This window comes from Pseudochaenichthys georgianus, chromosome 17, assembly GCF_902827115.2.
Source record: "Pseudochaenichthys georgianus chromosome 17, fPseGeo1.2, whole genome shotgun sequence".
Lineage (NCBI taxonomy): Eukaryota > Metazoa > Chordata > Actinopteri > Perciformes > Channichthyidae > Pseudochaenichthys > Pseudochaenichthys georgianus.
This window is the reverse complement of record NC_047519.1, coordinates 13,243,075-13,259,488: the sequence shown is the minus strand read 5'-3', so window position 1 is coordinate 13,259,488 and position 16,414 is coordinate 13,243,075. Positions and strand designations below refer to the sequence as shown.

The window sequence follows — 16,414 nt, the reverse complement described above, 5'->3', positions numbered from 1 at the left end:
CTGATCCTGACGGATAACATTTATTTTTGTATCAATGTGAACTCCAAGCAAAAGCAATTTGTAGAAACACATACAATTTAAAAACGGTCAATCAATAACAATATGATAATCTGGAACCACAGGGTAACGTCAATGGAACAATGATAAATTGTGACATTAAATCAACATCCAACTGTTACTGGGCAAAAACATGTTTTTCTTTAACTAAGAAAACAAAGCTGATGTCAACTGACAAAAATATCCCAGCTTCATCAGTGCCTGGGTGACTGTAATGACAATCCACTCATAAACGGGAACTGGAAGGCATTAGGAGTCTGACGCTGAGTTCTGGGGAAGACAGAATTGGACTGACTCACGACTACACGAGAAAATCCTCCCTTCTTGAAAATGTGATACAAAGTTTCACAAGTTATTCGTAAAGCATTTCTTACCTTGTAGGAGTATTGTAGGATATGGGAGTTCCTTTTCAAAGACAGAGGTGAAAGGATTAATGATTAAAGAAGGACTGCATGTTACAGCCAAAGCGTCTTCACAACACTTACTGTGTGCATGTCCATGAAGTGAACTGTGGCTGTGAATAGAGGTAGCTGATCCAGGAGTCTGAAAAAAACAAAGAGCAAACAACATTTTAATTGATAGCTGAATATGAATTACTAATGACCAGGGTCGGGAGGATTACTTGTACAAATGTATTCTGTAAAAATGATTATTTAGCTGTAAAAAAAAAAAATCGGTAACCTAATCTGAGTGTCAAAATATAGAAGTAATGTGACATGATTACTTTCTGTTACTTAGGATTACCTCAATATCAAATGCAATGAAAATAAATACAAGACAAAATATTATCAATAAGATTTGTTTTTACTTAAGTGTATTACGTAAGACAACAGTAACCTTATGTTAACTTAAATAAGAAACAGATATATAGTATTGAAAATGTGTCCTCTGCTCAGAGATTTTATTATCGGAAAAACTGCCTTTCATCGAGCATATTCAGGCAGTAGCATATACACCAACAATGAAACACATGAGCACATACTACAGTTTAGAAAATAAAATCTGAGCTGACAGGAAATGCTCCATTTTAATTTAATACTTACAGTTCATACACACTATTTTATAAACATATAGGTTCACCCTCTGATTAAAAAAAATAACAAATGAACCAAAGAAAGTGAAAAACCTAATTCAGGCAGTAGGCGTATTGATTCACACCTAAAGTATTGACATCTGTTCCTTTTTTTATGTACATAAATATAAGGGAATTCTTTGTATCCTGATGACGTAATTCCATGATGTGTAATCTGTTACTCCTACAACTACTAATGACCACCTGGTCTATGAATTTGTAATTATTTAGAGCAAGTACAATCATTCTTGACCCTTTGTCTCACAAAAACATCTCGACTTAAGATCCACTGACTAGCTTCTCCTAGAGGTTTCAACCACAGTTCAGTCTTCATCAGTGGATGGAGACCTGAGATGAAACCTCCCTGAATGCTTTGATAAAAGCTATTGATGACCTTGATTTAAGATTCTTGTATTGTCAAATGGTTTTAAATCTCCTAAAAGTTGCACCATTTTTTTTACTCTGGCACAACAATTTCCTTCAGGATAAATAAAGTCTTATCTTATCTCTTACAATCCCTTTAGGAAATACTTATATTTTTAAATTAAGAAATACTTTCGTTTATAGAAGTTCCGTCAGGATGCTGAACTCTCTCCCCTCTCTCCCCCCTGACCCCACTGGTCCTGGACTTTAACACCACACACACTCAAATCCAGCACAAGACACTTTTTTTTTACGCCGCTATGGACAGTCTTGCACTAATGTACATTCTCAAAGATATTGAAGTGGCTGTTATTTTGTATATATTGATTGTTGTGCTTTTATTTAAGTGTTACTGTGTGCATATGTATAAATGTGTCTTTTGATTGTGTATATATACAGTGGGGCAAAAAAGTATTTAGTCAGCCACCAATTGTGCAAGTTCTCCCACTTAAAAAGATGAGAGGCCTGTAATTTTCATCCTAGGTATACCTCAACTATGAGAGACAAAATGAGAAAAAGAAATCCAGAAAATCACTGTCTGATTTTTAAAGAATTTATTTGCAAATTATGGTGGAAAATAAGTATTTGGTCAATAACAAAAGTTAATCTCAATACTTTGTTATATACCCTTTGTTGGCAATGACAGAGGTCAAACGTTTTCTGTAAGTCTTCACAAGGTTTTCACACAGTTGCTGGTATTTTTGGCCTATTCCTCCATGCAGATCTCCTCTAGAGCAGTGATGTTTTGGGGCTGTCGCTGAGCAACACAGACTTTCAACTCCCTCCAAAGATTTTCTATGGGGTTGAGATCTGGAGACTGTCTAGGCCACTCCAGGACCTTGAAATGCTTCTTACGAAGCCACTCCTTCGTTGCCCGGGCGGTGTGTTTGGGATCATTGTCATGCTGAAAGACCCAGCCAAGTTTCATCTTCAATGCCTTTGCTGATGGAAGGAGGTTGTCAATCAAAATCTCACGATACATGGCCCCATTCATTCTTTCCTTTACACGGATCAGTCGTCCTGGTCCCTTTGCAGAAAAACAGCCCCAAAGCATGATGTTTCCACCCCCATGTTTCACAGTAGGTATGGTGTTCTTTGGATGAAACTCAGCATTCTTTCTCCTCCAAACACGTCTAGTTGAGTTTTTACCAAAAAGTTCTATTTTGGTTTCATCTGACCATATGACATTCTCCCAATCCTCTTCTGGATCATCTAAATGCTCTCTAGCAAACTTCAGACGGGCCTGGACATGTACTGGCTTAAGCAGGGGGACACGTCTGGCACTGCAGGATTTGAGTCCCTGGCGGCGTAGTGTGTTACTGATGGTAGCCTTTGTTACTTTGGTCCCAGCTCTCTGCAGGTCATTGACTAGGTCCCCCCGTGTGGTTCTGGGATGTTTGCTCACCGTTCTTGTGATCATTTTGACTCCACGGGGTGAGATCTTGCGTGGAGCCCCAGATCGAGGGAGATTATCAGTGGTCTTGTATGTCTTCCATTTTCTAATAATTGCTCCCACAGTTGATTTCTCACACCAAGCTGCTTACCTATTGCAGATTCAGTCTTCCCAGCCTGGTGCAGGTCTACAATTTTGTTTCTGGTGTCCTTTGACAGCTCTTTGGTCTTGGCCATAGTGGAGTTTGGAGTGTGACTGTTTGAGATTGTGGACAGGTGTCTTTTATACTGATAACGAGTTCAAACAGGTGCCATTAATACAGTTAACGAGTGGAGGACAGAGGAGGCTCTTAAAGAAGAAGTTACAGGTCTGTGAGAGCCAGAAATCTTGTTTGTTTGTAGGTGACCAAATACTTATTTTACCGAGGAATTTACCAATTAATTCATTAAAAATCCTACAATGTGATTTCCTGGATTCTTTCCCCCCATTCTGTCTCTCATAGTTGAAGTGTACCCAGGATGGAAATTACAGGCCTCTCTCATCTTTTTAAGTGGGAGAACTTGCACAATTGGTGGCTGACTAAATACTTTTTTGCCCCACTGTAGGTATATACATATTTGTATATATATTTGTTTTTCTATTCGGGATTGTGGGAAGCGGTATTTTGATCTCTCTGCCTGTACACACAAACTGAAAGATTGACAATGAAGTTGACTTTGAATTCTACAAAACATTAGAAGACTAGAAAGTGCTATAAATACAGTTCATTTAAAAATACTACAATAAGGAGACTTACTGTGAGAGAGGATAGACTATGACCCCTGTCTCTGGCCCACACCTGAGACTCCGCTGAGCCCATGTAACTGTGGACAACATGTTTGAGCATTCAATATTTGGAATCCTTTTATGAAGTGTAGATATGTTATGCAGAGGGAAATCCACCAGGACAATGATGTAATACATACCTCATGGTTCTTGGACGAGGGGTAACTAGCAAAAGGAAACGCGCTGCTTATTACCTTGAATCAAAAATAATTGAGATATAAAACAACAAAAGCATGAATTGTAACAATTCAACTTACCTGGGGAGGTGACAGCCACAGGGAGTGACATTCTTTGATTTCTATATATGAGATAAAACGTGATTACTCAACTGTTTTAAAACATTTGAACACTAGAAGGTTCATGAGGATAGTCCTGATATGAGCATTAGTTTTACCCATCTATTTGAAACTGTCCTGGTGAAACCTTTGGAAAAGAAAAAGTATGCAAGCTATATTAGATATTTGACTATTCCTGAACATTTTGGCAACATGAACATTTTATTTTCTAGACTTTGGAACACTTACCCGCCGCTGAGAAAGGGGCTTTTTCAAATCAGCAGTCTCTCTTTTCAGTTCTGAAAGCTGCTTTTTAAAGTTAGCGTTCTCTCTTTTCAGCTCAGAGAGTTGCCTTGGGATGGGAAGAAAAGCGTTGCAACCAGGGTTTTTATATTCACAGCCACAGAGGAACAATAATAGGTTCTAGAATCACCTGTAAGCCTGCTCACTGACTTCCTTCAGATGCCTTTCCAGCTCCACAGACTTATGCTTGAAGTGTGCCGTTACTCTTTCCATCTGTGTCCGCTGAAAAAGTGCAATCTGAGGAGCATGAAGACTGATATTAGGTATTCTTTCAGTAAAAATAGAACGTAATGAATATAAACTTTTGGATTATAGTTCAGGGATGCTTTTAATTGTGTCTCCTAACACTCTAAATGAAGCAATGTCTTGTTGAATGACTCACTGACTGACTATTAATTGAATGACATTTAACATGCCTCTTTAGCAATTAAATAGGAAATCAGCAAGGGCTCTTGGGGGATGCTGCACAGAGGAGACAGACCTGCGAGATGTGCTCCAGCCGGGACTGGATGAGCTTCACAGGATCTTTGAAAAACACCCTTTCTTGAGGCTTCATCTGAAATACATAAGATAAAATAAGTTGGTTGGATAAAATAAGGTCATTCTCTGGTTTCAGACAGTAAGCTGCAGTGGAGATGTTAAACTCACCAACCTGGTCTGTGATGGGCAGATAACTGCAGGTGGCTCCACAGACACTGCACTGCTCTGTGGGAAAATACATCATTAGAAGGGGCCGGAAAATGTCTAATTGAAGCCACGATGTTAAAGAATTTTGCTTAAAAAGTGAAAGCAAATCGATTTAGCGTATTAGCTGTCTTATTAGTAGCAAAGTGAAAAAAATTAATATACACCATCAACTTTTAACATTTATTGTAAAAGATGTATCAAGTCATTTTATGAAAAAACACTAATTGTCAAGTAATATTTTGATAGCTTTTTGTGAGTTGTTATTGATGTAACCTTTTTCTTGCATGGTACTGTGATATATTGTCATATCGATGGCCACTGAATTTAATCAAGTGAAAGTCGCGTTGTGGTAGACTTTGTGATATCAGCAAATTGTCATATAGTTTTCCAAAGAATCGATACAATATCTTACAGTGTTGTAACTTGGAATTCACACCCCTACTTACCAGATGTAATGCATGCTTCACAGCAGATGTGGCCGCAGCTGCTCACGGCAAACTTCGACCCACTCCGTGTAAAGCACTGATTACAGTGGAACCAGTCCATTTTAGATTACTCCTTTGCAAACACAAGATGACAATTCACAAATGATAACTTTTCAGACTTTCATTATATTAATTCATTAGTTTTTACCCCTTCTTGAGGCTGAATGGAAGCATATCAGTACAGGCTAGTTACAAAATCTTGTGGAAAGTCTTCCAAGAGAATTAGACACTTCTGAGAGCATATTAATGCCCATGATTTTGAAATGACGTGTTCAAAACAAGGTGACGAATGCCCTATAACTCTGACAATATAGTGAACCAGTTTGTACATCGATTTATTTTGATTTGACCTATTTATTGGTTTCTTAATTTACTTTATGGTTTGTGAGCAGAGTGATTTTTTAATTTCATCTATTAATTTATATTCTGAGGTTTTACAGTCCTTTACAAATAAAGCTGTATTGTATGATTTATTTATTTTTTACTCATATGGATTTACAATGATGTTTTTTTGCCCAAAATGTATTAGTTGTAAAATCATTACACCCACACCTTTACGCATAGTTATACATCTAGCTGAATACTGCAATGACAAGACACACAGTTAGGTATGGCAACTTAAACTGTATATAAAGTTAGCTTCTCATTAACCATGCTATGCATTTATACTGTTAGCCCTAGTCTGTGTTTGTAAACTAGCTTAAACAATTGTTTGATTTGGCTGTCTACTGGCAAACATTAGGGTAAGAAACCGACACAAAACTTACATTAAAATGTACCAAGAAGATATCTACTCTCATTTTGCTTACATTACCTTTCGCCTTGTTTAGAAGTAGTTGAAGTTGTATGCTAATAGAGGGGTTATTTTAGCCGGCTTCATAGTCCCGCCCTCTGCGCAAATAGCGGTTCTCTTTCCTGATTGGCCGAGAGACGTCTGATGACTCATGATCCCTGGGCTGCAAAGTGTGTTTCGTAGTGTCATTAGGCGCATTCACACCGCAGTACTTTTCCCACAAAGGTTCACGAGAACTTATAAACTAAGTACAGATCGCGTTCACACGGCTTCAGTAGAAGCCTTCTGAGTAAATCACCAGAACGCCGACACCTCCTCATCTCCACCGCTTCCATGTTTTATTTTGTGTTGCCATAAGTTAGTCTCTCTGCGTTTCTGCGCTGGGCTAATGCTAATGCTAATAATGCGAGGATAATAAAATGGCGGCTTCACAAAACTTGTTGGGAGTTTTACGGGGCGTGGTTTGCAATCCGTCCAGCCAATCAGAAATAGGAACCCTTTTCTCCCACGAAAGTCCCTGCTCTCTAGCAGCGACGGAAAAGGGGGTGAAAAGGTACTCAACTAATTTTAGTACCGGCTCTTTTTAGTGTGAACGCGAAAAAGAGTTCTCATGAACCTTTGTGGGAAAAGTACTGCGGTGTGAATGCGCCTATTGGTATTAAGGGGGATCCCAGGGTTTTTTAAAAAAAAAATTTTTAATTACCTTTATCGGTTCGGTCGCTTGAAATACTTTTGTATGCAAAAAAAAAAAATCTTTCTCTCCTAGTTCAATAAATATTGGGCTAAATCATTGTCTCTTTAGTCATGAACAAAACAGCAACATATTTCTAAGGTGAAGAGGAGTGTATTATGTAACAAGTCATTCTACAATTTAGAGAGTGTGTCAACATTACACATTGAACCAAAATTACTGAGTTTAGCCTTGACCTGCTTGAAGAATACAGAATAAAAACTACATTAACTGTTAAGAGTTATTGACGTGAACTACGTTTAATGTAAGCCAATTGCTTTCAAGATTCATTTAATGTGATCAATATTTTTGCGAAATTGACACATCACACAAACAAACCCCATCATTTATTGCAACCAGATGTGTGCATCTTTGTTTTAGCCATAAATTAGGTCATCATGATTCAGTAAAACAACTTAGTTTAAACCGTTTCACACAAAAGGCAAGTCAAACTTAATAATTTGAGAACTTAAATGAAGTGGTTCAGATACATTGTTTTATTAGCAACATACAATCTGAAATACAAAGAGACATGCTCGCACTAAGCTTACGAAACAATAAAAACCGAATTCAGATTGAAGAAACCAGTCAGCGAAATGGATCCATTCCTGTTGGGAGAACAAAGTTTAAAGTAGCCGTTCAGAATAAATGAATATTGAAATATGAAACCCTTACCTTCAGGAATTCACATCTGTGATGGTAAATGGCCCAATGACTGCTTTTTGTACCATTCCATGTTTCTCTGCAAACATATATATTTTAGTACAAGTCAACAAATCAAGTGTAATACAGCAGAAGTTGTGTACATACCTGATGCAACACTCCTCTGCCTCCTTGACTTGCATTTCGATTCACAGCAGTCACAAAGATTGCTCAGGGCCAAGTTGTCCAGCAACTCCCAACTGAGTTCATGAAGATTGGATGAAAAGATTAAAATGCATCTCAACTCTTCCAAATAAAGTCTCCACAAAGTTTGAACAGTTATGAATGGGATCCATCTGTATCTTTAGTAGACTGGGCTAAAGCTGAAATCATCTCATGTAAAACAAATTAACCTACAATTCAAATTCTGATATATTGAAGTAATATTGTTACCCATGCCCTTTGACAAAGTGGCAGGCTTTCTTAGTGCTGTCAAGACCATTGGGATCCCAAGCCAAAAGTTTGCAGTGGATAAAGACCTGTTGAGTAGAGGGAAAATATAGGAGTCATAAATTAATCTCAGTTTCCAAAATCAAACCTTGCATCTGAACAAAAATGTACAATTTAGAAGGCCAATTTACCTCTTCTCCCATAGCAAACTTAAAGGTCTGAAGTGATAGGCGCATCTCCGATGACTTTTGCCTAGGTTCAAATTTTGATTGTGACGACACACTTTCCGAAAGGCATCTGTTGGGTTAAAGAAAATGAATTAGCATATTACCAAAACACATTTTTTTAAGTCAATGCTATTGCCATTAGATACCCTTTATTGGAGATTATAGGGTACATGGTGCTTTCAGGGTGCAGCTCTGGTGTGGTAGCTGCTACACATTCCTCAAGAAGCAGCAGCAAGGGCTGATGGCTCTTCTGCACCACACTAGCCATGATGGGGATGATGGAGCCCAGAGGAAAGCTTGTAGATTCAGCGGGGCCTGAGAAGTCGTCTAGGGCAGTAAACAGGAAAAGAGTCATTAAGTTACAAAAGTCAGGGAGAGCTGCCGTTTGTAGAGAGTTTGTCATGGTGTTTACCCACCATTCATAAGGCCAAGGGTAAACTGCAGATCTCCTAGACCGTAGGTTTTAAACACCGGGTCATAGATCTGCTGGCTGGAATACCAGTCTTTGGGCCTGCACAAAATAAAGCAGAATGTGTACAGGAAATGCCACATTGGAATAGTTAGTGAAGGGTCGCCCTTTAGCACCTGATGTTGTAGTTGGTATGAACACTAACCTCTCATATGCACAGACAACTGGGTGAGTGAAAGCCAAATTGTAAGAATCCTCAGAAGCAACATAGGTCAGATCATTGCTGTACAGCAGCACATCCCCGGTGACCTGTTAGAGAGACAAAGATCCCCCTGAGAGAGCTGTAGGAAATATAGCAGACTCACAGCTTGCAGGTTTAAAATATATATATATATATACCAGTATCCTAAAGTTACAGTCAGTGAGAGCCACATAGAAGTAGGCCTCTCCTGCTGAGAAGCTGGTTGGGAAACAGCTACCCAGACGGAGAAGCGACGTGTCGGCCTGGGGTCGGCCTTCTGACCACATCAGCGTCACAAAATCTGGCCCACAGTCCACTTTTATGTCTGCAACACAAATAAATTAGCTTTAGACTCAACTATTTGAGTCAAGGATAATAACATGACTTTAATTGTTTCCAGTCTTACCTGCATATACCGCCATGGCAGCTGCCAGGCTCAGAAGCAATGCACCTTGACAAAATGAAACCATCATGACTGCATGCTTGCTACTGACACAGTGCATGTTCTTATACCTTGTTCCTGAGAGGCATCAATCAAGATGACGTCTTTCACCTGGTGCCTGTCAGCAGGCCCAGCTGCAGCAGCCAGCACACTGATTACAGCATGGGGAGCATCCAATCACATTAGTCCTTACACCCAATACATTTTCATTCAGCTTCATCAGCAGCACAAAAATACCATTTGTTAATCAATTTATTATCCTGTCTGACTACCTTCAATTCTTATTTAAAACACTTTAAGGATGATCGTGCATTGGTTGTCTTCCTGAGGTTTTGATTTAGTTTTGCTGTTATATATATTAACATTAATATATGTATACGCTGGGATTCTTTGTTCAACGTCAAGTCATGCAAGAAAAAGTTTTCTTTGAGAATTAAAAGGCGAGTCATTTCTAAACAAATGATCATTTGGGGGAAGGTAGTATTCCTTTATCAGATGTCCTGTTTGAGTTGTTTCAGTTCATTTTAGTTGTATTCAGTGAGAAAATATCCACACACATCTGAATATTAGAGTTGGTGCTATGATGTAATCTTTTAACTGCATAAACACGTGCCATGCAGGCCATCCCTATTCATTTTATATTCATGGCCAGAAAGTAAACTATGCTACATTCAACTGCAGGCATTAGTGCCCAGAAAATAAATTCAGATCAGAATTGTCTTTTCAAATGAAGCTCAACATAAACAATTGCAATAGTTGTAATACCAGACAGATCACTAATAGCTTTTGAATCTGGTGGTGTATGTAATGTCAGAATTTATATCATGTGCAGAGCTCAATGTAAAATGGAAAGAAAAATTCAGGGCTATACTCCAACTCACATGGTCATTACAATTTGTCTGAGGACTTAAAGGTTACATTATAATTGACAGAACTTGACAGTATCTTTCAATGACAAAAGTTACACATAATTAGTAAAATTCTACTGATAGGACAGATGGACACAGTTGAGGAGTTAACAACAGTTTTATTTATACAGAGATTATAGACAACTTTAATCTGCATACGGATGTCGTCCACCACTGGGCCCTCTGTTCAGTCTCCCCAATCCTAGCCTGGACTTCCTGTTGAGAAAATGTTTATCAACGTTAGTCTTATGGCAAGTTTTGAACAAAACTTCAAGACAAATACCATAAATAAATACTCATTAATCTTGGTCAGCAATGGAAACATCTGATGCATTGTGGGTATTTTTTTGCAATGGATCCATTATGATCAGGGGTCCTAACACAGAAGTGTGCCGGAAGCCGTTGGATTCTGAGGTGGAAAAAAAAAATATATAACTTCAAATTGAAAAAGACTATACTAGATCAAAAAGCATACAAGTTGGCATAAGAGCGAGACCCCATTCGTCTCCTCTCTTTGAGCGGGTGTTGCAGGTCCTAGAACAGCAGTCACAAATGGAGCTCTGCATGGGGTCATCCAGGAGTTCCCATCTGAGGAAGCAACAACAGTAAAGGCTCAAATACATCAGCATGGCTTTAACAAAATAAAAATCAAGTTAATAACATTTGCTAAAAAAGGACCAAAAGATACATTTCCATCTACAGTGCAGAAAAAAAGTGAACAGAAAAGCTCAGGGCTTTTTTTTTTTTTTTATAAAATGTAGGCCCATCTCATTAGTTAGGCTAATCATTTGAGTGCCACTCCTTTTAAAACTAATGTATTGTTATTCTTAAATATTTTACAATTATCATTTGTCACAATTGTTGTCTATACTTTGTTAGTTAGAGATCATTTGTTATAGATATATAAAAGCACAATACTGATCAAAGTACATGCATTAATCTACTTCAAGTTGGATATGTTATGCTAAAATAAGATAGCCGCCTTGGCTAATGGTGCATACTTGTTGCACATGGCATCAGTTGCATTCATTCTATTAAACTTCTGGCAAGAACATGTTCACATACTTCCAACATATCAAACTCTTCCCTTACCGCTCATTTCCCTTTACATAGTGGCAAGCTTTCTTGCTTTCACTTAGAACTTCAGGATCCCATGCGAGCAGTTTGCAGTGAATGTACACCTGAGGAGCAGATGAAACATACATTTTATCTAGGAACCAAATATTATTTAGAGCACTTTCCATTTACACCCTCACCTCCTCGCCGAGACCAAACTTGAAGGACTGCAGGTAGAGGGTGATTGCAGAGGAGTGGTACCGCTGGAGAAACATGGAGTTTCCCTTCTCACTGTCCAAGAGACACCTGAAGACATTCAGATAAGCGATAAGGACTAAACTCCAGAAAACAATTAAATAAATCAGAGACTGGATCTCACCCCTTATTTGAAATGATGGGGTACACATTGCTGTTGGCCTGCAGCTCAGGCGTAGTGGCTGCCACACATTCCTCCATGAGCAGCAGCAATGGCTGATGGGACTCCTGCGCCACTGTTGCCCATATTGGCATGAAGGAGCCCAGGGGGATGACATTTGTCTCCGCTACCGCTGTTATTCTTTCTGTAACGGGAAAAGGAAAAACTGCTTAGTGTGCGTTTTTAGAGTGTTTTGCCTTTGGGAGCATGAGCCCTCACCATTTAGGAGCAGCATGTGGAACTTCAGACCTCCCCGGCCTTCGGCAACACCTGACCCCGCGTTCAGGAAAGGAGGAATCCACCCCTTAGGTCTGAAATATATTAACAACATTTATCCCATATATCAGCTTTAAACTTGAATTTAAATAAGAACGAAACTCCTACCTTGGATAAACACACTCGATGGGATACACATAAGATGCAGGACTCGACCTCGGCCTGAAAGTCAACTCATTTTTGTAGAGGAGCTTTTTCCCTTTCATCTGAAGAAAAAAAAAAAAAGCTCATTATGACATTAATAAGGCTGAGAGATATTTTGGTGAAACATGGCAGTTACATTACCAGTCTTTTAAAATTGCAGTCATCTAGTGTGTAGTTAAACTCAGCGTTGCCCTCTCCGCTGGGCAGAACATTAAACCGGGTTGCCATGCAGTTTCCGAGGAAGTGACGAGCTGCAAATGGCACCAGCATCGGATGGATCCTCCATGTGATGCTTATGGAGTCTTTTTCACAGTTTACTTTGATTTCTGCAAACAAATCATTATTATATATTTCCCCATACATTCCCCAACAAAAGCAGATGTTTACATGCATGTGCTAAGAATACCTGCATTAGCAACAGTTGTTGCAAAAAGAGCCACGACTATCACACCTAGGTAGAGTTGAGTCCCCATGACTGAATGATCTAGATCACACAGGAAGTGACACCATTTGTAGACTAGCTGCCAAATTAGCTGAACGAGCAACACCTGTGTGAGAGCAGGGCAGCACTTGGTCCTCTGTCTACTTATACTGGGGTAGTAATTTCACATACTTGCAATTTCATTGTAGAGTTTTCATTTGGATAACATCTAGAACACTTATTCAAGTACATTTTTATTTATCTGCCTAATTGCTTCTTTTTTTTTTAACTCTACTTCATTTATTTGTCAACAATTACCTGATTATTTTACATACAACAGTATTTTTAAAACAATACAATAATTCAGATGAAACTACTTAAAGGCAATTTTCTAAAATCAGCCCAACCATAACAACCTTCCAAGTCAATATACTTACATGTTATAATAGTTATCAAACAATTGAATATGTGTACTTTTATTTAACCGATAACATTATTTTATATGTGTACTTTTATATATCCGATAACATTATTTTACTTAATTAAAATGTGTATTGTAATGCATTATTTATTTGGAGGTTATATTGCAACGTATGTGTAATATCTAAATACATCTTTCTATATACGTAACTTACAAATCTATTTTTGTTTGGTTTACCAAAGTGGAACCACTTTTCCTTGGGCTCTGGCTCCATCACGGCCGGAACATTTAGCTTGGTACACAGGAAGTGGGTTTTAATGGTGTCAGTTAGCTCAATATAAATATCTGGTTTAGATTACAATAAAGTCGATCAAGCAGTGTCACTTTGTCATTGTATTAGTAATGAAGCATTAATGCAAGTGTCATGCTGGTGGAAAATGTCCACAACGCTTAGTCTCTTCCTTTTGCAGATGTCTTCCATGTATTTCATCCAGTTTGAAATGTTGCACAATTGTGTCACTGGAAACCAGTAAAGGATTTGCCTTTCTATTCATGTGTGAGCAATGTTTTTTTGTGTGCTGTAATGACACCAACTGATCCTGACGGATAACATTTATTTTTGTATCCATGTAAACTCCAAGCAAAAGCAATTTGTAGAAACACATACAATTGTACTGCCATAAATTGAACATTCAATTTATGGCAGTAAAACGGTCAATTAACGGTCAATCAATAACAATATGATAATCTGGAACTACAGGGTAACGTCAATGGAACAATGATAAATTGTGACATTAAATCAACATCCAACTGTTACTGGGCAAAAACATGTTTTTCTTTAACTAAGAAAACAAAGCTGATGTCAACTGTCAACATCAACTGACAAAAATATCCCAGCTTCATCAGTGCCTGGGTGACTGTATTAATAATCCACTCATAAACGGGAACTGGAAGGCATTAGGAGTCTGACGCTGAGTTCTGGGGAAGACAGAATTGGACTGACTCACGACTACACGAGAAAATCCTCCCTTCTTGAAAATGTGATACAAAGTTTCACAAGTTATTCGTAAAGCATTTCTTACCTTGTAGGAGTGTTGTAGGATATGGGAGTTCCTTTTCAAAGACAGAGGTGAAAGGATTAATGATTAAAGAAGGACTGCATGTTACAGCCAAAGCGTCTTCACAACACTTACTGTGTGCATGTCCATGAAGTGAACTGTGGCTGTGAATAGAGGTAGCTGATCCAGGAGTCTGAAAAAAACAAAGAGCAAACAACATTTTAATTGATAGCTGAATATGAATTACTAATGACCAGGGTCGGGAGGATTACTTGTACAAATGTATTCTGTAAAAATGATTATTTAGCTGTAAAAAAAAAAATCAGTAACCTAATCTGAGTGTCAAAATATAGAAGTAATGTGACATGATTACTTTCTGTTACTTAGGATTACCTCAATATCAAATGCAATGAAAATAAATACAAGACAAAATATTATCAATAAGATTTGTTTTTACTTAAGTGTAGTAGTAGTAGTAGTAGTAGTAGTAGTAGTAGTATAACCTTTATTTATCTAGGAAAATCAATTAAGAACAAATTCTTATTTGCAATGATGACCTGACAGGAGGCAAAAGGCTTCCTGAGGGGATGAAAATAAAAAGACAGACTCTGGGAACTACAGAACCCAGGAGACAACCCTTAGCAAAAAAATCTATAGAATACTATAGAAAAATCTATGGACAAATTCTATAGAAAATTTCTGTAGAATACTACAGGATTTTTGCGGATATACCATAGAAATTGCCTACGTGTTTTACTATAGATTCTGGGAAATAATCTATAGAAAAATCTATGGACAAATTCTATAGAAAATTTCTGTAGAATACTACAGGATTTTTGCGGATATACTATAGAAATTGCCTACGTTTTACTATAGATTCTGGGAAATAATCTATAGAATACTATAGTATAGAAAATATACACTGTGTATAGATGGTTTTTTTGTAGAAAATAGTCTATAGAATCCTATAGAAAACCCCATGGATGCTTTCTATAGAACTGTTCTGGAGAATACCATAGAATTTGTGACCTATATTCTATAGAATCTATTGATGTTTCTATAGAATTTCTGTAGAATATACTGCAGAATATTGGCAAATATTCTATAGAATTTACCTATGGATTTTACTATAGATTCTGCAAAATAATCTATAGAACATTGCTATTGTTTTCTATAAAATGGTTCTGCAGAATTTATAACATTAATTTACGGGAATTGTCCTTAAAGATTTTACAGGTTTTACAGATGTATCTGCTCTTTTTACAGTCAATAACGTTTAATAAAAGTACAGCACTAAAACTTCTACGGGCAAAACAACCGGAAAAAACCGTCAAATGACTGGCAGCAGGCAGCCAAACAAAAAGCATAAAATTAAAGTAAAAATACTTTAACTGAAATAAAGTGCAAAAGCAATTAGTATACAGAAATTGTCCTTAAAGATTTTAGAGGAAACCTTCCTCTCTTTTCAAAATCCATTGTCTTAAAATGTTACATTAAAATACCTTAAATAAAGTTCTGATGAGAAAAACAGTTTTTTACATTTTCTTTTATTAGATTTGTATGATCAAACATTAAAATAAATACAGAACCTAAAGAGCTAGAATACTGTTATATTCCAATCAAACAGGTTCAACAAAATGACATCACAAAATGTTCTGTAGGAAACAATTACTCTGAAAACTTAAAAATATTTGTAGAATTATAGTACAACTAATGAATACAGCATTTCATATTTAAACATCATAATTATAAACAGTAGAAACAAAAAGTAAGTTGAATTTTTTAAGATTACTTTGAAACATTCTCAACTGAAAATAACAGAAATGGCAAAATGGCGACATATGTTCACATTGTCAATGTGAAGGAGCAGTGTGCAGGATTTAGTACGTCTAACAATGGGGATGTAGGTTCCAACCAATGGATAACTTGTTCACTCACACTCCTATCCCAAGTTTGTAGGATAATGTATATTGGCTGCAAAAAAATTGAGGCTCAATCATGTTTCCTCTGTCCATTCTGTGCTACTGTAGACGTGGCAGTGCAACCTAGAGGACAAAAAGATCAGAATTAGAAACGGGTTTATTGCCAGGTATGTTCAAAAAAATGTAAAAACTACACAGATAGCGAACTATATTAAGAAATAGAATGCAATAAATTATAGAATATAAAATATGGGCAGTAAGCAATATTTAAACATTGCATTATTTACCATCCTGTGATCTCCATGCAGAGTCTGCGTTGTGGCTGAGGTAAAGTGTCAG

The 16,414-nt window shown here is 37.4% G+C and overlaps 3 protein-coding genes across 6 annotated transcripts; all 3 read right to left on the bottom strand.

The window, feature by feature from the left end:
• Positions 1 to 4: 4 nt before the first annotated feature.
• LOC117462292 (E3 ubiquitin-protein ligase RNF212B-like) lies at positions 5 to 6,409 on the bottom strand. Of its 3 annotated transcripts, none has more exons than XM_034104450.1 (13): positions 6,335 to 6,409; positions 5,482 to 5,593; positions 5,001 to 5,053; positions 4,830 to 4,904; positions 4,479 to 4,585; positions 4,295 to 4,397; positions 4,165 to 4,193; positions 4,028 to 4,068; positions 3,911 to 3,935; positions 3,742 to 3,808; positions 543 to 600; positions 432 to 462; positions 5 to 327 (listed from the first exon to the last, which is right to left on the bottom strand). In XM_034104450.1, exons 2-13 carry the CDS (start codon positions 5,579 to 5,581, stop codon positions 252 to 254), a joined length of 765 nt encoding a protein of 254 aa, XP_033960341.1. In that variant the 5' UTR covers positions 5,582 to 5,593; positions 6,335 to 6,409; the 3' UTR covers positions 5 to 251. The 3 variants fall into 3 exon arrangements, with proteins under 3 accessions (XP_033960341.1, XP_033960343.1, XP_033960342.1); XM_034104452.1 differs by having other exon boundaries at positions 5,482 to 5,590; positions 6,335 to 6,407; XM_034104451.1 differs by having other exon boundaries at positions 6,288 to 6,339.
• Positions 6,410 to 7,519: 1,110 nt separating this feature from the next.
• Positions 7,520 to 9,515, bottom strand: LOC117462909 (zona pellucida sperm-binding protein 3-like). The gene is made up of 10 exons (XM_034105278.2): positions 9,419 to 9,515; positions 9,171 to 9,337; positions 8,977 to 9,080; positions 8,779 to 8,873; positions 8,509 to 8,689; positions 8,327 to 8,432; positions 8,139 to 8,224; positions 7,854 to 7,945; positions 7,719 to 7,785; positions 7,520 to 7,651 (listed from the first exon to the last, which is right to left on the bottom strand). The coding sequence occupies exons 1-9, from the start codon at positions 9,513 to 9,515 to the stop codon at positions 7,721 to 7,723; spliced, it is 993 nt and encodes a 330-aa protein (XP_033961169.1). The 3' UTR covers positions 7,520 to 7,651; positions 7,719 to 7,720.
• A 946-nt stretch (positions 9,516 to 10,461) lies between these two features.
• LOC117462908 (zona pellucida sperm-binding protein 3-like) lies at positions 10,462 to 12,778 on the bottom strand. Of its 2 annotated transcripts, none has more exons than XM_034105277.2 (10): positions 12,660 to 12,778; positions 12,395 to 12,579; positions 12,218 to 12,315; positions 12,053 to 12,144; positions 11,798 to 11,978; positions 11,619 to 11,724; positions 11,455 to 11,543; positions 10,859 to 10,950; positions 10,646 to 10,771; positions 10,462 to 10,578 (listed from the first exon to the last, which is right to left on the bottom strand). In XM_034105277.2, the coding sequence occupies exons 1-9, from the start codon at positions 12,724 to 12,726 to the stop codon at positions 10,662 to 10,664; spliced, it is 1,020 nt and encodes a 339-aa protein (XP_033961168.1). In that variant the 5' UTR covers positions 12,727 to 12,778; the 3' UTR covers positions 10,462 to 10,578; positions 10,646 to 10,661. The 2 variants fall into 2 exon arrangements, with proteins under 2 accessions (XP_033961168.1, XP_033961167.1); XM_034105276.2 differs by having other exon boundaries at positions 10,659 to 10,771; positions 12,660 to 12,777.
• Between the last annotated feature and the right edge of the window lie 3,636 nt (positions 12,779 to 16,414).